Genomic DNA, 20,497 nt, shown 5'->3' on the forward strand with positions numbered 1-20,497 from the left:
ATTGCCTTTTCTGCATTCCAGCCTAGTGTAGTCAACAAAATGGACAGTTCTATGCATAGTTATACAGAAACAAGTCCTCCAGGATCTTTCCAGCTGGAGTATTGTGGGAATTGTAGGAGTGCTTTTGTTGAAACAAATACAGAATTTCACCCTTTAAAAGTTGCATTATTAGCCTATAGATTGCCTGCAGACTTTGCACTGATCAAGCAGAACCACTGACACCAGACTGACACCAGTGGGACTCCAGTTGGTAATAACTAATCTAAAGTTTACTGTTTCATTAGCCGTTTCATGTCATTCCAAAATATGGCTTAGTCTGGATCCAACTCTATTGCCAGAACACTTTGCTATTACAAAGTATCCCAATAACAACAGAAAGGAGAACTGTGGAAAGGGTTTAGAGGAGTGCAACAAGGAAGATCCAGGAAATGGAAACAAAGCCCTATGAGGAGAGAATGAAAGAACTGGACATGTTTAGCCTCGAGAAGAGAAGACTGAGGAGAGCTACGATAGCACTCTAACAGTACCTGAAAGGCGGCTGTCACAAAGAGGACAGACAGGATCTCTTCTCAATCATCCCAGAGTGTAGGACATGAAATAACAGGTTCAAGTTACAGGAAGTGAGGTTTAGGCTGAACATTAGGAAGGACTTCCTGACTGTTAGAGCACCATGTCATTGGAACCAATGGTCAAGGGAGATCGTTCTCCCACACTAGAGGCATTCAAGATACAACTGGACAGTCATCTAAGAGGGATTGTTTAACTTGGAGCCCTGCACTGAGCAGGGGGCTAGATCTGACAGTGGTCTGGCCCTTTGCAACTCTACTATTCTATGATTCTATGAACTCTGCCACCATCCTAAAAACTGGTTTTCCAAGTTGGAGAATTATGGTAGGAATCCTCCTCATACCTGTCAGGAAAACTGGATATCTGCTGTATGTACTAGATTTTCTCCTGTTACTAGCACCATTGATATTGTGTCAGCTTCATGTCCAGTGTTTTGCAAAGTTCTGAAGAAGGCTGGCTTCTTAGATGGCTTTTTTCAGAGGAAACAACCACTACTTTACGACTGTAAAGTTCACCAAGCAGCCCTTCACAGGAGGGACTAATTTTAACTGATGTACTTTCTTCAAGCTAATTTATAGCAAATAACAGACCATAAAAATGATAGGTATTCAGATTTTGGAGGCAACATGTAATACTGAAATGCTATTCATTTATTTTGTCAATTTTTAAAAATTCCTATACCTGGCTACAAGGCTTTGTCATTACAATTTCCTACTAACTACTATGAAAACAATCTTAAAACAAATAAAATTAATGAATTAAAAATATTTATACATGAAAGCAACTGATAGTATAAAAATCAATGTGGCTGAAAGGAGAGTTCATACATATAAAATAAAAATGACAAGACAGACAATCAAGATTGTCCCTTTAACATAAAGGGTTTGAGAAGAAGGAAAACATCAAATGATATAAACAAAATGTACTGTTAATTAGCCTAACCTTGGTTTAGCTTTCTTGATGATAGGAGACCACTTAAATACTGATTTGTAGTGTTGTCATCAGTACTTCAATGCAACACACTTTGTAACATTAGAAATGTTTTCATGATAACTTTTAGCTGCCATTAAAGCTTATGCAGAGAGTCAATTAACAAAATCTAGTAATAATGTGATAAGTTGCCATAAGTCGCTTTACATTTTAATACAAAAGGATCCTTCGTTCAATAGCCTTTCGGCAGATAGGACATTCACTCATTCGATCTCCACATAGCTGACAGGTTCCATGACCACAGAGAAAGATCATATTCTTCAGACGGTCCAGACACACAGGACACATAGTCTGTAAGAGATTAACAAAGAATTGAAAAACAGTATAGAAGAAAACAAGAACAAAACAGAATACCTCATTACCATGTTACTTTGTAAATGTAATCTTAAAATATTAACACTAAAAGAACAAATGGTAAATATACACTGAAGGCAAACCTTATCTGTCTCAAAGCAGTTTTGCTTAGATTTACTATTGCGTTTACTAAAGCCACCTGGCAAGTTCATGGCTCAGACCTGAAAAAGGGACTTTCTACTTCAGAGTTTGGTCTTTAAACGATTAAACTAAACTAGCTTTCTAGTAATACAGAACAATAACACAATTTTAATTTCACTTTCCATTTGCTAAATGCTCTGTTCTGTTTTTGTTCTATACCCTTCACTGTTCTGGAGAAAGCTTCAGGGAATCTAGTTATTTTGTATCGTAAAAATATATGGAAATTTATTTCCTGCCACATTATCATAAAAAATCACACTGTGGCTGCAAAGTTCAGCTAAACAATTCTGAAATGCTAGGAACAACCACAAGGTGTTTTGGCATTTCTAATGATGTCTAAAAGCAAGTTATTTAGAAGTAATATGATTTTAAAAGCCAAATTTCCATATATGTATTGAGTCCCTTAATGAATTTACAAAACACAACTGCATTGGCATACATCAAGAAAAAAGGCCATTATTTTATAAGAATCTGTATGAAACCCTTGTTCTGTTTGCAAGAGTAGTTGGAGCTGACTTCAAGGAAGAAGTCAGTTTGCGCATTTGTTCTTGGAAGGATAGTGCTTAAAGCACCTTTTACTTTTCCCACTTTTCCCAAAGGCCCAACAACTTTCCTGAAGCAGTAGGAAAGGTACTCTAGAACCTTGGTTAAGCAAACCATTCCTGTTAGGCAGGGGACTTGCAACTGCAAGAACCTTCCACCATCACCAGAAAATATTACTACCTGTCACTAAACCACAAAGCTAGATGGTATCTAACATCTGGTACTAAGGATTGGTTCCACCACCCTCTGTGATTCTCTAGAAGGGTTTCATTTGCTGTTTCTGTTACAGTTTAGGCCCTGGATAAAACATGTTTAAAATGTGGCATATAGATTAGTGTGTTGGACTAAAACTCAGAAGATCCAGGTTTTTTCTCCCACTTGACCAGGAAGCTCAGGTGGGCCAGGTAGACTCTTTGGTAGATAAACTCTCAGTGTAACCTACCTCATAAGTTAAAACGTAGGATAGAAATAAACTAAAAAAATATTATTTCACTTTGTTCTTGCCAGTAATTTTCTTAATTTACTGTATTATTCTGAAGATGCTCTATCTTTTTATTATATATGTAACATTTTGAAATAGAAGCTATTGTTTTTGGGGAGTCATGTTTTCCTGTGAACTGCTTTGAGTATAATGCATAAAGAAAAGTGGTGTAAAATCAAAGTGACTACAGCTGGGAGACTTTTTCGCATTGAAAAATGATGCAAATAGTATTTTCCCAATTGAAGATGCTCCAGTGTCTTCCCATTAGGAACATATGGTTATCTAAACCTGAAATCTCTCATATAATTGCTTAAAACACTACAGCTTCAGTTCTTCAATATTTATCACAGAAATATGTTTGTTTTACCTGTTCCTTTATGTCCTGCAATTGCTGCTGCAATTTCTGTACATCAGCATTGACATTGGTATTGTCCTTGTCTTTCTGCAGAACAGGAATGTTTCCACTAGCTACACAATGCAGAGAAGAAGAAATAGTGTCATGCAACACTAGCAAAAAATGAAAAGAAATAAGACACCCAGCCTATCTAAAAAATTACTTCTAGCCTATTAAAACACATTACCATGTCTAAATTACCAAAAACAACTCTTCTTAATTATATTCTTTATATATTTGTTTTACAAATACACTCTAAACTAAATACACTCTGCCAATTGTTTCTCTGTGCCAGCACTCTACTGGCTGGGCACTGCTTGAGAAATATGCACTACAAATGAACACTGATTGTATTAAGACACACTGCAAGTTATAAACACATGGGTTTATCCTTTTAGCTGTTTTGTCATATAGTTCACCACTCTAGACTCTGTTGAGATGTTAAGTAGTATGGTATATCAGAGAGAGAGAGAGACAGATGGCATTGATATATTTATACAGATGCTGTTCTGAAAAAGTATGAAACAGTTTTAAGAACATGTAAAGAAAATACCCCAAATTACACTGGCAGTTACATTAGTCCTGATGCAGAAGACTGAATGCACAATATATAGAAGTTCCAGCTACAAAAAAGAAAAAAGAAAAAAAATCTGCATCCATCACACATGATAAATCCCAGTTGTTGCTTTCAAAATCTAGCTCCAATGTGTGAATGTATACATTTATTAAAACAAACTGATTGTTTTCTCAGTGGATAAAAAGAAACAATAGGGGTTGCTCCAAGGTTCTGCACAGGAATTGTTTCACATTTATAAATTATCTGGAGCAATGTCCCCAGGTGTGCAGATGATACCAACATTACTTTTTTTTAAAAAATGATGCTAACGTTTGGCCTCAGGATACTGAAGGTACTTGGTAAAATAACCTAGGACAAGCCACAATATATTTCTAATAATTAAAAATGAAATAAAATAAAAAAAAATGAGAACACAAAACTTCACAAAATAGGACAGATAGACTCAAAAATAGTAGAAAATACTTACTGATGGGACAATGGAATAAAAACATCTGCATAGCCCATCTGCTAAGGGGAGGGGCAACTGAGCCTCTCAAGGGTGGAAGTTCCACAACCATTTCAGAGAAGTTCCTGCCCTGCATTCCTACAAAATAAACCTCTGATAGCAACAGGATGCAGAGCACGGCCTCCAATGACAAATGCAATTGGCAGGCTGGTTCATGCAGAAGACAGTTCTTAAAATACCTGTGTTCCAAACTGTTTAGGACTTCACAGCTAATGGCCAGCATCTAAAATTGTGCTTTGAAGCCTAATGGTAACCAACATAGATGAAACAAGCCCATTCTAACAAAATAATCCATAAAATGGCTCCAGGTACATCTCTTCTGACTATTTTCAAGACAGTTAAATCCAGTATGAAGAGCTGCAAAAAGCACTACCCAAATTGGTGAATAGGCAATAAAATTACAAATTTGGTTCAATGAAAATAAGTTCAAGTAGCTCATGTAAGAGTTAAACTTCCTAACCACATATTTATTAAAGGCAATCTGCACTGTCTGAAACGACATTGTAGAGTCATGGAAGACAGCATCAGTGAAAAGGCTCAATCCACTAGGGTAATTGGAAATGTCTTTAGAGAAATCTGTGGCACCACCACATTTGCAATACTTTTCATAGTTCTGGTTCTCCCATCATTAAAAGGCTACTGCAACACTGGAAAGAGTACATAAAAAGACAATCTACGGAACATCTGTTTGGTACAGGTGAAATAGTTATTATGTTATTATATACATTGTTTTGTTACTGTTTTATCACAACCTGTAAAATGTTATTGTTTTGTTCTATGACAGGCAAAGCTGTTTAAAATTTGTTTTTAAATTGGTTATCGATTTTTAAAAGTTTATTCTGTAAACTGTTCTAAGAGCTTGTCTAATCGAATGGTTATAGAAGTACCCTAAACAAACAAACAACTTCCTTATGAGAAGGGACTGAGCTCCTAGTCCAAGTCCAGAATACTAGATAGTGAGAACAGCTTTTCAGGTGCTCTGCTGCCTTCCCAGACACACTGTTAGAAACTAGACAGCCTCCAGTTTGATCCAGCAGGCTTATTATGTACACAGGAAGGTTTCATTAAAATGCTCCTATGTGTAATGAATATCCTACAAAAGTTCTGGTTTATTTTATTTAGGGATTAAGTCATCAGAATGTAAATACCATTCATTATCTTTTATTCACCCACTGTTTTTAATGTTATACATTCCTATGAAGAATCTGATATATACAAATGACAGCCAGGAGATAAACAGTTGCATATTCTGGTCCATGAACTGTAATTCTTGAATACAAAAATACAGCATTTTCAAAACTGTAATATGCAATTGTTTGAATGTCTGGTATAGGTAGTAACTGTTCTCTTGGAAACAGCAATGTACCCCTACCACCACAGTCTGATGGAAGCATGGAGAAAAACTGGACAAAAATGAGAAAACTGCTTTTTGTTTTGTTTTTTCCCCAAAGTTTTTCCTTGGCTTTTTTCTCAAAACAGTATAATTCTGTATGATAAAATAGCCTCTCTATGTTTCTATTTGAAAAAATGAAAACACAATTTTGAAGTTTCAGTCTATGGATCTTGATGCTGCGTGGTTTCTTAATGTAAAGTTCCAACTTTAACCTCATGATTCAGAATGATACCTCAACTATTTTGGTGCCTCTAAAATACACTTTTTGTACCTACATTCTCCATAAAGAAAACTTTTCAAAACAAACAAAAAATAACATTTGTTAAGATCATTTATTTACAAGGGAGTAAAATGTCATTTTTCAAATAATATGCTGAGATTGCATACAGGTTTTTAGGTTAAATATGCTTGGCTACCATGTCTAACAAGTAAGAGCATCTTCCACATCTAAATAGGGCTACCAGTAGCTCTTCCATCAGCCCGTATTTCCCTAAATTCCATTGTAAATAATTCTCCACAAACAGAAAACATCTGTACAATAGCCTTCCTCTGCCTTCAGTTCTTCCTGCTTCATCTGATCTCTAGATGTTTCACAGATTACTTCTTAAGTTCCTCTTGGTCTAATGGGAACTTAATGGTGGTGTTTGGTATTAATCTACCATATTGTGTTTGGTAAATTAGGTTTTATTGAATTAATTTTAAAATTAAATTCATTTACTTAATTTCCATGCCACCCAATATCCAAAGCTCTCTGGACAGTGAACTACAGAAATGAGTACAATAAAATACAATAGGATTAAATGAAAACACATACCAAATTACATTAACATTTAAAAACTAATTTTTACAACCAGCTAATCAGCTAATACTGCTAGGCCTGCTGAGTAACAAATTTAGAGTTTGCTTCAAATGTTTTAAATGTAATTGCAACATGAACAAACCAAGTTATACAATATATAAGTATAAAACAAAAATAGCCAAATGACTATAGATCTTTAGATCTGTAAAGAGAGCTTTTAAAAGTATTGTAAATTTTTAAAAAGTTCCTAAATGGTTTTTTTTTTTCATATTCTGCCCCAGCACAGGAAACAATACACATTTTTTTACCCCATGGCTTCAAAATGTATATAGAAAGTTTATGTCTAACATTTGCTATCACTTTTCCCATATATCAGAGTCTGGACTGAAGGACAATCATATCTGCACTTTCCTATTAAGACAAAAGGATATACTCTGGTTTCTCTCAGAAGTTGGTAAACAGTAATGTTGGGCTATTCAGAATAGATTTCTTGCTGTTTAAATGTTCTTTCCCAGATCACAAAGTAGCACTCAGAAGTACAGTTATATCAGTTCTTTGTCCAGTTTTAAGTGCTGGAAAAGTTAGTTGAGAAAGATATCAAAACAAATCTGAAGGAAAAAAAGATAACTCACTAATATCATCTGTGACATCTTCTGTACCTTTCCCACCACAACACATAATGAAAGGCACTCTTCGCTCTACTACTGCCCGACACTGCACACACTTTTTCATCAGGCTGGCACAATCTGGAAAAAAGTTTATTATTGAGAACCATTTTGTGTTTAAAACAACCTGGTAATCTATTCATTCAATTTCACTTTAACAAGTGAAGATTGTAGAAGAGAAAAAGGAGTTTTTAACACCCAGGTTGGTTGCAAATTTTTTATCTCCTTACTCCACAAAAGAAACAAATGTTGACCATTCATTTTTATAAGTAAAGAGTTGCACTCAAATAAATCTAGTAAACTTTTTCTGTGTTCTGGCAAAGAAAAGGAAACAAAAGAGAACACATATGCTTCCTCACCCCCACTGTGCCACCTGGAGTTCATATACTATTTACTCCCCCCCCCCCCCTACAATGAAGATCCTCTAATTTATACAGAGAAAATAAACAATCTGCAATCACATGCACAGCTTAATACAAAGCTACCCCATCTGCCAAATACACCTAAGTGTGATGAGCTCAGAAAATGGTTTTTATATTTTAAGCACCATCATATTCATCACCTGATGAACTCCATCAATTTCAGTAAGTGAATTTAATAAATAGCATTACATTTACAAATGTAATTACATTACCTGTTACCTGTGAAAAGCACTTACTTTCACAAGCACACATGTGTCCACAAGGCTGGAAGAGTACAGCTGCTTTTTTGTCTGAGCATACCACACATTCTTCAATCTGCAAGAAAAGTTGGCCACTTTAACTTTTCCAAAAGTAGTACTTATTCCCTCACTTATGGACAAATAGCTTAACAATTGTTCTGGGCAAACTGAATATTCTGTTAAAGTTAAAATCAGAGGACAGGTCTTGTTGAAGGAGCATTAACATTGCTTCTGCAAAGGTAAGCTCTGCCTCACTAACATTTAGAATTCTTTGAAAGTGTCAATAAACATGCAGAAAGGAATGGTCTGATAAACACTGTATGCTTGCACTTTCAAAAAACCTTCTGACAGAGATGCTCAAATAACGCTATCAGTCATGACGTAAGAGGGCACGATTCTCTTACGGCTTAGTAACTTAATATAGAATAGGAATAGCCTGACACTTCTCAATTAATGGTGCTAGAATCATAATCCCTGAATGATATGAACAAAGAGTAATGCTTTCCTTGTTCATAAATGATTTGGTTAAGGGTGAAAAGTACAGTGGGTTCAGTTCACAGATCTGACCTAATTCAGGATGGTGAAAACACAAAGGCATGGTAAAGAGCTCCAGAAAGATCTTTCCAAACGGGATGGTCTGGCAATAAACTGGAAATTGTAGATCAGTGTATGGAAGTATATAGTAGCACATAATGGCACAAAAACGTCTAACCAATTATACATAGAAAATGGTTGAACTGGTACTGATTAACCAGAAAATAAATTGTGTAGACATCTTGGATAACTCAATGAAAATGTCAATTCAATCTGTAAGACTGATGAAAATGGTGGGATCTACATGAGAAATTATTATTAAAATTACTGAAAATTAAGTTGCCAATATTGTACATGATTTTGGTCACTGCCTCTGACAAGGATATGATAGAATGAGAAAAGGACTGAGAAAGGGCAACTAAAGGGCAATGACAGAGGTTCTAAAGTACAGAAGAATGAGAGGGTTTTCTCCTTTACACATAAAATAGAACTCAAAGTCATCCAATGTGACTTTGGATGAATTTGTGACATCCAAAGTCACATTGGATGACAAAGCAGTATGTTCTTTTGTCCTGAATTTGTGACATCCAAATTCAGGACAAAAGAACATACTGCTTCATACTGCATATACTTAAATCTGCTGACTTTAAAATAGGATTTGTTTATCAAATGATTACTAATAATGAAATCATGAGAACAATGTACAACCTTTAGTTGCAAAGCCAATTATTTGCTAGGAACCAGAACAGGAAAGTACTAATCCTTCTGAATCTGGCTTGATAGTTTCTAAGAAGCACATGGTTGGCCACTGAGGGAAATAAGAAGCTACGCTAGATAGACCATTGGACTGATCCAGAATAATTCCTCTGTTAAGACATGGTAATGAAAATTAGTCTTTTATGTCTGCTCTAAACAAAGCAGAAGCAAACTAATAAATTTGATAAATATTTTGAGTTAATTACTTCCCTATAAACAAACTTTTGGAGAGATCTTGTACACTATCTATGCCAACTCAATCAATGCAGGAAATTCAAAGCTAGAACATTTGAAAATGGTTGTCTAGTCTCTGCTTGAAGACCTACTTTTCTGTACTAAAAATAATGTATCTGCTGATTATAGGAACTATTCTTAGGATCTAGTATAACTTGGCAAAGTTAGGTGTATTGAATGTCCACACAGATTAAAGCAAATGCTAGAAAAGTGACCTCATGGCTACTCATAAACTGCAAATTGCTACCTTTTCATTTCCATCTAAGTTGCTATTGATATGTATCAACAGGTTAGCCTTCAATATACTAGGTTATAATAAATTATGAGATAAAAATGATGGAAATGAATATTATTGTAGAGATAGTTCATTCCTTCCAAGAAAAAAGGCAGGAGGCTAAATTAGAACAGTAGGAATCACTGTAGTCTCAGGTCCTTATTTTCTTATGTTTTGAACTCAGTTTTAAACAAGACATTTTAAGATATTCTATACTGAAATAAGGAGGGTATGTAAGCACAAACCTTTGTTCGTGATTGAACTTGCTCCTTGCAGATGAGGCATTTCTTGACTCTTGGTGAACAGAGGGAACAGGTAGCAATATGCCCACATGGTCCAAATAAAGTATCTCTCTTCATATCAGAACATACCATACATTCTTCTAAGGTTTCTGAATCATTGCTGATCATAGAAGGACTTCGGGAACCAACCTGGCCACTGAACACAAACATTAATTTAGACATGTTATTACACAAGCATTTACCATATCTGTAATCACATACAACTGTATAAAACTTCATTGTGTTGCTTAATTTTGTTTACCCATGTAGTAACATTATTTAGCTTACAGAAAAAGATTTTGAGAAAAGTTGGCTGTGGATGCAATTGTATCTGCTTACCTGTAAGTCCCACTGATCTTGGCAGAGCTTACTTCTAAGTAGATAGACAAAAGACTACACAGTATGTAACCATTACAAAGATTCACAGAGTTATTTTATAAAATACATTTTAACTCTGTATTTAACACTGGAGTTAAAATGAGGCCAATGGTGGTGGGAAAAAAACCTTTAAGTTATCTAAATGTATCGAAATAGACCAGGATATTTTAAAAAGAGTCAGAAATTGAGCAACACTGACATGTAGTAGAAATAAATACAAAATAATCAGCACAATATCTTCACTAGAACTATCTAAATCTTCAATGAGTATGAAATGCTTTTGAATTCATCAGTCTCATCAAGCTGAATATTAAACAAGAAACCAAGAATGGAGGATTGCTTAACATCCGTCCTGTTTTACCTGCTGTCCATAAGACCATTTATGTACTTACTTAGGGCTTTTCTACAGTCCAATTTGAAAGAATCTTAAGACATAAGAACCAGACCATGAGTCCACCAGTTCAGTATCCTGTTCACACAGTGGCCAACCAGCTACCTTTGGGAGACATACAGGTAGACCACGATGGCAATAGCACTTTCCCCCTTGTGTGCCCCAGCAACTGGTATTCACAGGAGTACAGCCTGATATTTGAGTCTGCATATCAGCTTCATGACTAGTAGCCACTGCCACCTTTATCCTATATAAATTTGTCTAATCCTCAGCATGATTAAGATTTCTGAAGTTCAAGAGCTTTGCTCAGTGGCTTTCTGTTTGTTCCTAATCAGGATACTATCCTAGTTTCTTTTCTGGATATTTTTCTAATGGGCAAATAAGTGGTTAAAGTCAGAAAAAAGTCAAAACATTGGCTTAGTATTCAAACACTTATAGAACATGTAACACCCACTGATGTTTAACCTAAAAATGCAATTCAACAGTTCGAATAAGAAATGCTGTGTGCAAAGTCTGTGCTTAAGAACTTTTTTATCCTCTCATTTCAAGTGATACCTTCCTGCACCTCCTGCCCTGCAAGGTCAAGAGCCCTCCTGAGAAATAACCAATGATATGATACTCAAAGGAATACTGATGTGAGAATGCATGTAATAGTATTTTCTTGTTTGTCCACACAGAAAGTGAACATGTGATTGATGGGAAAAACAATCGAGTTTAGATCCTGGCTCACCTTCACAAATTCCAAACTCCCCATATGAATCCAGAAAAATAGAGGATGCAATAAGTTCTAAATTTTGATGGAACTGCTAATGATGTGCACAACATGCATAAAGCAACTATAAAACTGTGAATTCAAAAGTAGGAACACTGAAAAAATACAGCAAGCTGAAGTCAGGGATAAAATTAATAGGAATGGCAAAGTAATTGGTTAACACAAGCCATTCCTGTTAAATTTTAACAATACGAACTTCACTGCTCTCCTGAGCTTTTTGATGCAAACTGTATGGCAAAGGAAACATTGTTCTCTGTAGATCATGGGTCCTCAAACTATGGCCCGCGGGACGGATCTGGCCTGCCATGGCCATCCATCCATCCTGCGCCCCCACTTGCCACCTGTGCGCACACTTGCTGCGCAGGCAGGGAGGCGGTGGCTTGCTTGCTTGCTTGCTTGCTTGCTTGCTTGCTTGCTTGCTTGCTTGGAGATGGTCTCTGAGAGAGCAAGCCACCGCCACTGCCTGTCTCCCATATGCGCACACTTGCTGCTGCCTCGCAGCGCAGCCGGGGAGGTGGTGGCTTGCTCACTTGGAGATGGTTTTGGACTCGCTGGGAGATCTCCGAGTGAGCAAGCCACCACCATGAGTGCCCGATGCCGCCTCACACGCACCTGATGGCACCTCACTGGCCCGTGCCCCCAGGCACCCCCACCCCCGCCTGCGCCGGTCACCGCAGCCTTTCAACTGGTCCCCTACTGATAAAGTGTGAAGACTGCTGCTATAGATGCACCAAGTGGCAAGGATTTAATACATTAAGAACCAAAATGGAAGACCACCATTCATTTTTGCCCATATTAAACTGTCAACTGACTGTCTAATCTTTAGAAAACAAAATGTGTGTAGAAATTCCAGTGCTTTGTTGTAATACAAACCTGACTTTTTCTTTGTGACATTTAGCCAATGCTTTACAAAGGCTAGGATCAGGACACAAGTCAAGAGGTGACTGACCCTTCTTATTACGAATACCAAGGTCAGCTCCGTTTGCTGCCAGGAAGCAGGCAATAGATGCTGCACTCTTCTTCTCTGCTCCCTGTGTACCCAGTCCCATTATCAACTGAAAGAAAGTAAATGAGCAACTAACTTGAGTTTCTATTGATGTACCTAGAAAATAATGCCTTAAGGATCAAACAGAGCTACAAATATCATTAATAGCTTTTGGCAACTCTAATGCGCAATTTGTACAGTTAGTTCCTTTTACTCTCAAAATAAGCTGAATAGAGCAAATATGCCATCAGAGTGTCAAGCCCTCTCCCAATCATTCATCTATATCTCCTCAATCAACAATTCTTGCATTGTTTTTATTTGTATGTTTAGTGGTACCTCATATATACCCCTCAAAGTATGTCTCCATCCATATGACCCTACCCAGACTCTGAGATCATCATCAGAGGTCCTGCTCCAGGGGCCATCTCTAAAGGAAGCTAGGAGGATGGCTACCTGAGGCAGGGCCTTCTCAGTTGTGGCACCCCATTTATGGAATCGAGTTATTTGTTAAGCACCATCCTTATACATATTCTGGCATGAGAATAAGAGGTTTTTATTCAAGGAGCATTTTATTTGTTGATTTAGTTGGAATTTGATTTAATTATATTTTAATGCTAATTTTAGTATTCTTAATTGTGACATTTAAGATAATTCCAATCTGTTGTTAAACTATTATTTGGTGTTCTTGCTATGACGCTATGTTATTTATTATTAATATTGTGGATTTAATTGTGTTAACTGTGTTATTTATGATGTTTGTTTTTATTAGTAAACCATCTAGAGAGCCATGTGGCTACAAGATGATGGTATACAAAAGTGCAAAATAAATAAATAAATAAACCCGTTAATGCTATTGCAGTATAGGAAGTCCCTGAGTTATCAATGTCCAAGTTACTAACATCTATACTAATGAACACACTGCCATAAAGCCTATTAATTTAAATGTTCAAGTTAAAGTTAAAGAAAAAAGGTCATAGTAACAAACATGAGAACATTTGGAGTTCTATAGCAGAGAGAGAGAGGGAGAAACAATCCAGTTCATGCATGGTCCACAGTCTTAAGAATTAACGTTCTGAGTAGGGGACTAGAGAGAATTGCAGTTTTTTCCACTTTTGCAGGGGTCCTGCAGCCCTAACCCTTGTGAATGAAGAGAATTTATTGTATATGGAAGTGTTTCTTAAGTATTTTATATGCCTAGAATGGTATATATGTATGCTAAGACAAGCATGCTAAATGCAATCCATATGTGCATGATCTGAATTACATATAAATTTGACTTAAAGATGTTCTCAGGAACAGAACTCATTTATAAACCGGGGACTGCTTGTAATACTGCAAGATCTCCTTGAAATTATTGTTCCAATTTTTCTGTCTCACCGAACTATTTAATCATTAAGAAACTAATCATATTGATCTGTACAACCACACATACAAATATGTACACTATACAGTCCATCTGTACTGTGCTATATTACTGCTTGTTAATAACATTGACATTCTATGAATATGTTAAAGAGAAATTTGAAGAAATATTAGCAAATTTCTGTTAAACTGAACTATTTGGGACTTCTAAAAAATCATTTTTATAAGGTGTTCTTGAGCATATAACACATTCAGTTTTAAATTTCATTTTTGTTTGATGGAACAATTATCTTTAAATAATTGTTTTTTGGAGAACAGAAACTATCTAAACCAAAGCAGGACTTTCTGTAATAGATGGGAAAGAGAAAGTAAAGTAGAGAAGTAATAAATAAGTTCAATTTATTTACTGTGTTCTTTGATGGCTCCCAAGCAGTATCTACCTTGCCCACATCTTGCATGTCTTGGAGCTGGCGAAGTTGTGACAAGGTATGATGCCTCAGGGCTTCATGAAGGGGGGTATCTCCATCTTTATCCTGAATATCCAGTTTAGCACCTGCACGGACTAAGAGCTAAAAAAATAAAGAATTTGATCTGTTAGCAACTTTTTTTTTTTTTTTACATAAGATGGCACTGACAATCTACAAGCAGACATAAAAGTAAGAAACAACCCAGCTTTGCCACACACACATTGATAATGCACTTAATTATTTGCATCTTTCAAGCTACACTTTAACTACAATTTGTTTTCAGTGAAAACAAGTATTTATTTTACAACTGAAGCACTGGAGAATGCTTCCATTTTAGGTTCCAATCACTCCATTCCACCCTACTTTTCCATCAGTCAGCAAATAGTTTTTTACTCTCTTTGTGCTCAGTATTCACAGAACCATTTTGGGGATTCTGCCCATTTGGGAGATTTCTTGTGAATGGATTGGGGGTGGAATTGATACACTGATATATTAATCTATCTAATATAATAGATTTATATTAAAATAAATCTATTGATTACTGTGGGCATTTCTCACTTTTGCTTTTGGGCACACATAAACATTGTTTCACTGTAAACCAGGAAATGACCTATTCAAATGACATTGTTCAGTTTAATCTTTACATCTACATCTTTCTTTATCCTTTTCCAAGCCAGACACCATACTCCCAGCAATTGAATTTCTGAGTGTTTTGTTTTTCTTTTATACTTTCAGTCAATGTGTCATTTGATTTTCTCTCCACACCTATAGTTTTTTCTTTTGAAGGTTTTCTGCAAGCATTACCCCTTGATTATCTCCTCACTTGTGCATAGAAAAATCAAAACAGAAATAGAAGAAACGAATTTTATTTCTACTGTTTATAGGGACAGTATGCATTTGAATAGAATATAAACATTCCTACAGGAAGGAGAGATAGAGCAAGTCTGTCCCTTAAAGTGGCCACCATATACTAACTGTATGCTGCTGGCCTGGTGAAATAAAAAAGCCCAGGGAAATTGGGAAAAGACCCCTTGTAATAACACACACTCACACGCACACACAAATAGCGAATTTAAGAATTACTACCTTGTAGTGTTGTAAGGACCTTACCCTCACTATTTGGGTGTGCTGTCGTTCAACAGCAAGGTGCAGTGCAGTTTGTTGGTTTACATTCTGGATATCCAGGTTAGCATTGCCCTGAAAGAGATATCCTAATTGTTACCCATGATGATGATTAAAATAAGCGATATAATCCTAAATTTGACCTCTTTCATAGATTTTTTAGGGAAAAGGTGGAGAACAAGGTTCCAAGAAACAAGAGACTACCTTCTTAAAGTTCCTCAAAGACAAAATCTGAAAAACTGTACCTAAATCTTGACTTAAACTATGAAATTAACGTATTTTTCAAACCATTTATACTCAAGTGTTAAATATTCAATTGATATACAGAGGAATATTAACTCTTCCAATTAGTTGATTTAAAAACTTAGCACCTATCCAACAGAACATGATGTATTAAAATAGTTTTATGTTTCTCATAGTTAATCCTAATACCAGAACAATTTATGGATACAAGTTTTGAAGTTTGTACAATCTTAATGGATATAACCAAACTATAACCCAAATCGTCACTGTCCAGCTAAAAGGGCTCCTAAGTTTATCTAAGTTAAGCAGTTAACTATCAGTGCACCTACTGGATTAGAGCAAGAACAACTATTTCTGGAAGAGGAGTTTATGAGATGTATGACATAAACTGTACATTAATATTGGTAAAAACGGAGGGGGAACATTTCTTTTTGTCTTTCTCTATAAAGCTAACTAGCCTTTACAAGCCTACCCAAACTTCTTCAAATGAGATTTATAGCAAAGTTCTTTGCAGTAATACCAATATCACCCAAGCCAGAGCCTTCCAATTCTTCACTTCCATTGAGGCTGTTCTGTCTTCAGAAGCAGCAAAAAAAGGAAGTCACAAGAAAACCAAGCATTAGAAAGGCAGGTTGCTTACCTATAACTGTTGTTCTTTGAGTGGTCATCCATGCATTCACACATTATAGGTGCTGTGCCTGCTCAGTGCCTGTTGCTGGGATGATTTAATAGCTTTAATGGTTTTTGGCAGGAACTCTGCACCCTCCCCCCCAGTATAAATGGACGGAGTGTCCACCTTTTCCCAGTCAGCTGAAGACTGTCCGTTCACCCCCAAGTGGAGAGACCCAGTATCAAATCTGGCTCATAAAGAGGAAAGAAAGATACATTCACATAATATACATTCACATAATGTACATATATACATTCACGTAAACGGATACATATATAAAAGTACAGCATACTCAGCCACCAACACCGAGTGGGGCCGGTGGGCTGGTTGTATGAATGCACGAATGAACACTCGAAGAATGACAGTTCAGGTAACCAACCTGCCTTTCTTCATCGTGGTCTCCATGCATCACACATTATGGGTGATTAGCAAGCTTACCACACCCAGAGGCGGGATGGTGTCATCACTGGAGAACTGTGGAGAGGACAGCATGGCTGAAGGAGCAGTCCTGTCTGGCCTTGACGTCTAAGTGGTAGTGCTTTGTGAAAGTGCATGGGGAAGACTTGTGGCCACTTGGCAGGTATCTTGTAAAGGGATGCCTACACGGAGGGCAGAAGAAGCAGGGACAGCTCTTGTAGAGTGTCCTTTTGGAGTAACAGGGAAGTCAAGTTTGGAAAGGCAATAGGCCTGTTCAATTGTCTCGATGATCCATTTCAAAAGTCTTTGAGTACTGACAGGAGCTCCCTTGTTGTGTTCCGAGTATTTGATGAAAAGATGTTTGATTTTCCTTATCAACTCAGTTCAGGATCGATAGAAGGCTAAGCTGCACCGGATGTCCAGACTATGTAGGAAGTACTCGACTGGTGTCGACGGAGCAGGGAAATAAGCCGGTAGCACAATGTCCTGGTTAAGGTGAAACAGAGTATTAACCTTGGGCAGGAAGGTTGGATTGGTCCATAGAACCACTTTATCCTTGTGAAAGTTTAGGTATGGAAGGTCAATGAAAAGGACATACAGTTCACTGGTTCTTCTAGCTGACGTAAGTGAGGCTAGAAGAACCAGTGAAGAACCAAGTGAGAAGTGGAGATCTGTTGTAGCTAATGGTTCAAACAGAGGCTTTGTGAGAGCCTGTAGGATGACAAAGAGGTTCCACGTCGGGACTACCAATCGGATTGGTAGTTGAAGATTTTGTAGTCCTTGTAGGAACTGACGCACAAGGTAATGTGAGAAAACAGACAAACTTCCAATGCATCCTCGATGATGCGAGACAGCTTAAATGTATACCTTAATGGAGGAAGGTTTAAGACCCCTATGGTGTAATGAGAGTAAAAATTGTAGGATGTTCTCGATAGTAGCAGACTGACGTAGAAGTTGATTGGCAGCAGCAAAGGAGGTGAAGTGCTTCCATTTGGCATTGTAGGAGTGCCATAGTGCAGACTGGAGAATAAACTGTATATCAGAATAAAAGTTGGTTGGGTCCAAGTAAGACATTGGTACCAGTATAAATACCGAAAATAATATTGGTGTAGAAGACTCTGATGCTGTAGATACGGCTGTCGGAGAAGCAGGCATCGTTCCCGAAGATGGTGCATGTATCGAATCCAAAGAAAGTGCCGGTATCGATGCAGGAGAAAGAGTCAATGAACGAACCAGGCAGTGAGGTTCAGAGACTGTAGGTCCGGATGTTGCATGGCACTGTGTTCCTGAGTGAGATGAGGAACTTGAGGTAGGTGAAGAAAATTGTTGCGTGGAACTTAGAGAAGAGTGGGGCCACCAAGGTGAAGATTCCATGAGCGTCGTCTTGTCAGATTTTAGCTATGGTTCTCATTATTAATGGTATCGGTGGGAAGGTGTATAAAAATTTGTTCTCCCACAAAACCATGAGTACATCCCCAATCAAATTTGGGCTGATGCCCGCTCAGGAGCAGTATGTCGAGTTGTCGTGGGTTGAAAACAAGTCTATGTACGGTGTTCCCCAACGCTGAAACCGGTGTAGACAGACTTCTTGATCTAAATCCCACTCGTGAGTCATCGGCATATGTCTGCTCAGGGAGTTGGCTTCCTTGTTGTTGGTGCCTGCTAGATGGACAACTCGGGGAGTAATCCTGTGGGCAATTCACCAGTTCCACAAGCGAAAGGTGAGATGTGCTAACAGTACCGACTTTGTACTGCCCTGTTTGTTCATGTAAAACATGGTCACCACATTGTCCAATGCTACCTGGACCATGTGGTCTTGAAGGATGGTTTGGAAGGAACATAGTGCTTTGGAGACTGCCAGTAATTCCAGGTAGTTGATATGCCTGATGGTTTCATGTCCGTGCCAGGTGCACTGTGTCCAAAGAGACGTGCAGTGGGAACCCCATCCAGTCAGGGAAGTGTCGGTATAGAGAGTCACGGTCAGTTCCAATGCACAGAATGGAACTCCGCAGGAGAAACTGGCATCAGTTGTCCACCAAGACAAGGTCTTGAGGACCGAGTGCGGAGGTTGTAGTAGTCGGTTGGGTCAATTGCGATGGAAATTGCAATTGAACCAGAGTTGTAAAGGTCTCATTCGCAGTCTTGCATTCAGCACCACCGAAACTGTGGACTCCATATGACTGAGCACTTGTATCGAGTGTGCAGGGATAGTCCACTGGGTAGTGATCCGCTGGATGGAAGAAATCAGTCTTTCCTGTCAGTCCTGAGGAAGGAAGGCTCATGTGTGTAAAGAGTCTAGACATGCTCCGAAGAAACTGATGACACGAGAAGGAAGGAGGCATGATTTTTCAGTATTAATACAGAGGCCAAGACGATAAAGTGGGGAGCAGGTAGTCTTGATGGAGCCAAAAAAGTCATCCCCGGAAGAGGAAACGATAAGCCAGACATCAAGGTATGGATAGAGTTGAGTGCCCTGAAGTCGGAGATGGGCACAAACGGGAGCCATACACTTGGTGAATACTCTTGGAGTGGTAGCAAGACCGAAGGGGAGCACATTACATTCAAAGACATTGGTACCAACAGTAAATGGAAGGAGGCGCCTGTGAGTAGGATGAATGTTGATGTGGAAATAAGTGTCTTTCAAGTCCAGGGATGCAAACCAATCCTCTTTCCTGAGCAATGGAAGTATATTCTGCAGCATGGTCATTCTGAATTTTTTTGTTTTAATATATTTATTGACCCCACGCAAGTCCAAAACCAGGCGTAAACCGCCATCTCATTTTGGTACCGTAAAGTACCTGGAGTAGAAACCGTGCAGTCCTTCGGAGTGATGGAGTTAACAAATCACTCCTTTATGAAGCAGCTTGGTGACTTCTTCCAGGAATGCTGGAGAGGCTGCTATGTACCGGATCAGGCTGACAGGCAGCAGTCTCAAACTTGATTTTATATCATGCTCTACAATGGAGAGAACCCACCTATCAGATGTGATGGACTCCCAGATGGGGAGTCAGCTTTGCAGCTGATCCCCAAAAGGGAGAGGGGAAGGTGGACTGAAGGAATGAGGAATGATTTGTGTGTCCCATCAGCATGGACACTTGTCTGCATCTGGTTGGCACCTGGATTGCTGATATCGAGGTGCATTTCGCTTTTGATTGCACTGTTGTCTTTGGCCATATTGTTGACGTCCGGATGGGTGTGATTGATGGTAGGGCTGGTACCAGTATTGCGATCTGTTCCATGGCTACTTACGTTTTTGTTGTGAAGGAGTTTCCATGCGACGTGTGGTGAGACAAGCCTTCTGGATGTTCTCGAGCTTGTCATCCATCTTCACACTGAACAATCCGGAGCCATCAAATGGCATGTTCTCAACACGCTGCTTGGTCTGCTGTGGCAAACTTCCAGATCTCAGCCAGGTGTGGCGACCAAGTGCAATGGCACTGACGAGAGCTTGGGAGTTGCAATCAACATGATATCTTGCCGTGTTGAGCTGTTGTCTGGAAAGCTATATTGCCTCCCCAATGAAAAGGCAGACCACCTCCCT

At 38.1% G+C, this 20,497-nt stretch overlaps 1 protein-coding gene across 5 annotated transcripts in view; it reads right to left on the minus strand.

The window, feature by feature from the left end:
* The window catches only part of MIB1 (MIB E3 ubiquitin protein ligase 1), a 75,074-nt gene that overhangs the window by 15,189 nt on the left and 39,388 nt on the right, over positions 1-20,497 (minus strand). For 2 of the 5 annotated variants that reach the window (XR_006414044.1, XR_006414043.1), the window contains exons 14-21: positions 15,615-15,701; positions 14,445-14,606; positions 12,564-12,745; positions 10,114-10,306; positions 8,068-8,146; positions 7,377-7,490; positions 3,444-3,544; positions 1,705-1,848 (exon numbers count right to left, since the gene is read on the minus strand). Coding sequence is in view for 3 of the 5 variants with exons in the window: in XM_044423785.1 (XP_044279720.1) it covers positions 1,708-1,848; positions 3,444-3,544; positions 7,377-7,490; positions 8,068-8,146; positions 10,114-10,306; positions 12,564-12,745; positions 14,445-14,606; positions 15,615-15,701 (1,059 nt within the window). In the remaining 2 variants the exon portion in view is untranslated. Of the gene's footprint in view, positions 1-1,196; positions 1,849-3,443; positions 3,545-4,023; positions 4,094-7,376; positions 7,491-8,067; positions 8,147-10,113; positions 10,307-12,563; positions 12,746-14,444; positions 14,607-15,614; positions 15,702-20,497 lie in introns of those variants that run through there. The other 3 variants (XM_044423786.1, XM_044423785.1, XM_044423787.1) reach the window with 3 other exon arrangements.

This window comes from Varanus komodoensis, unplaced genomic scaffold, assembly GCF_004798865.1.
Source record: "Varanus komodoensis strain SLA01 unplaced genomic scaffold, ASM479886v1 scaffold14_1, whole genome shotgun sequence".
Taxonomy (NCBI): Eukaryota; Metazoa; Chordata; class Lepidosauria; order Squamata; family Varanidae; genus Varanus; species Varanus komodoensis.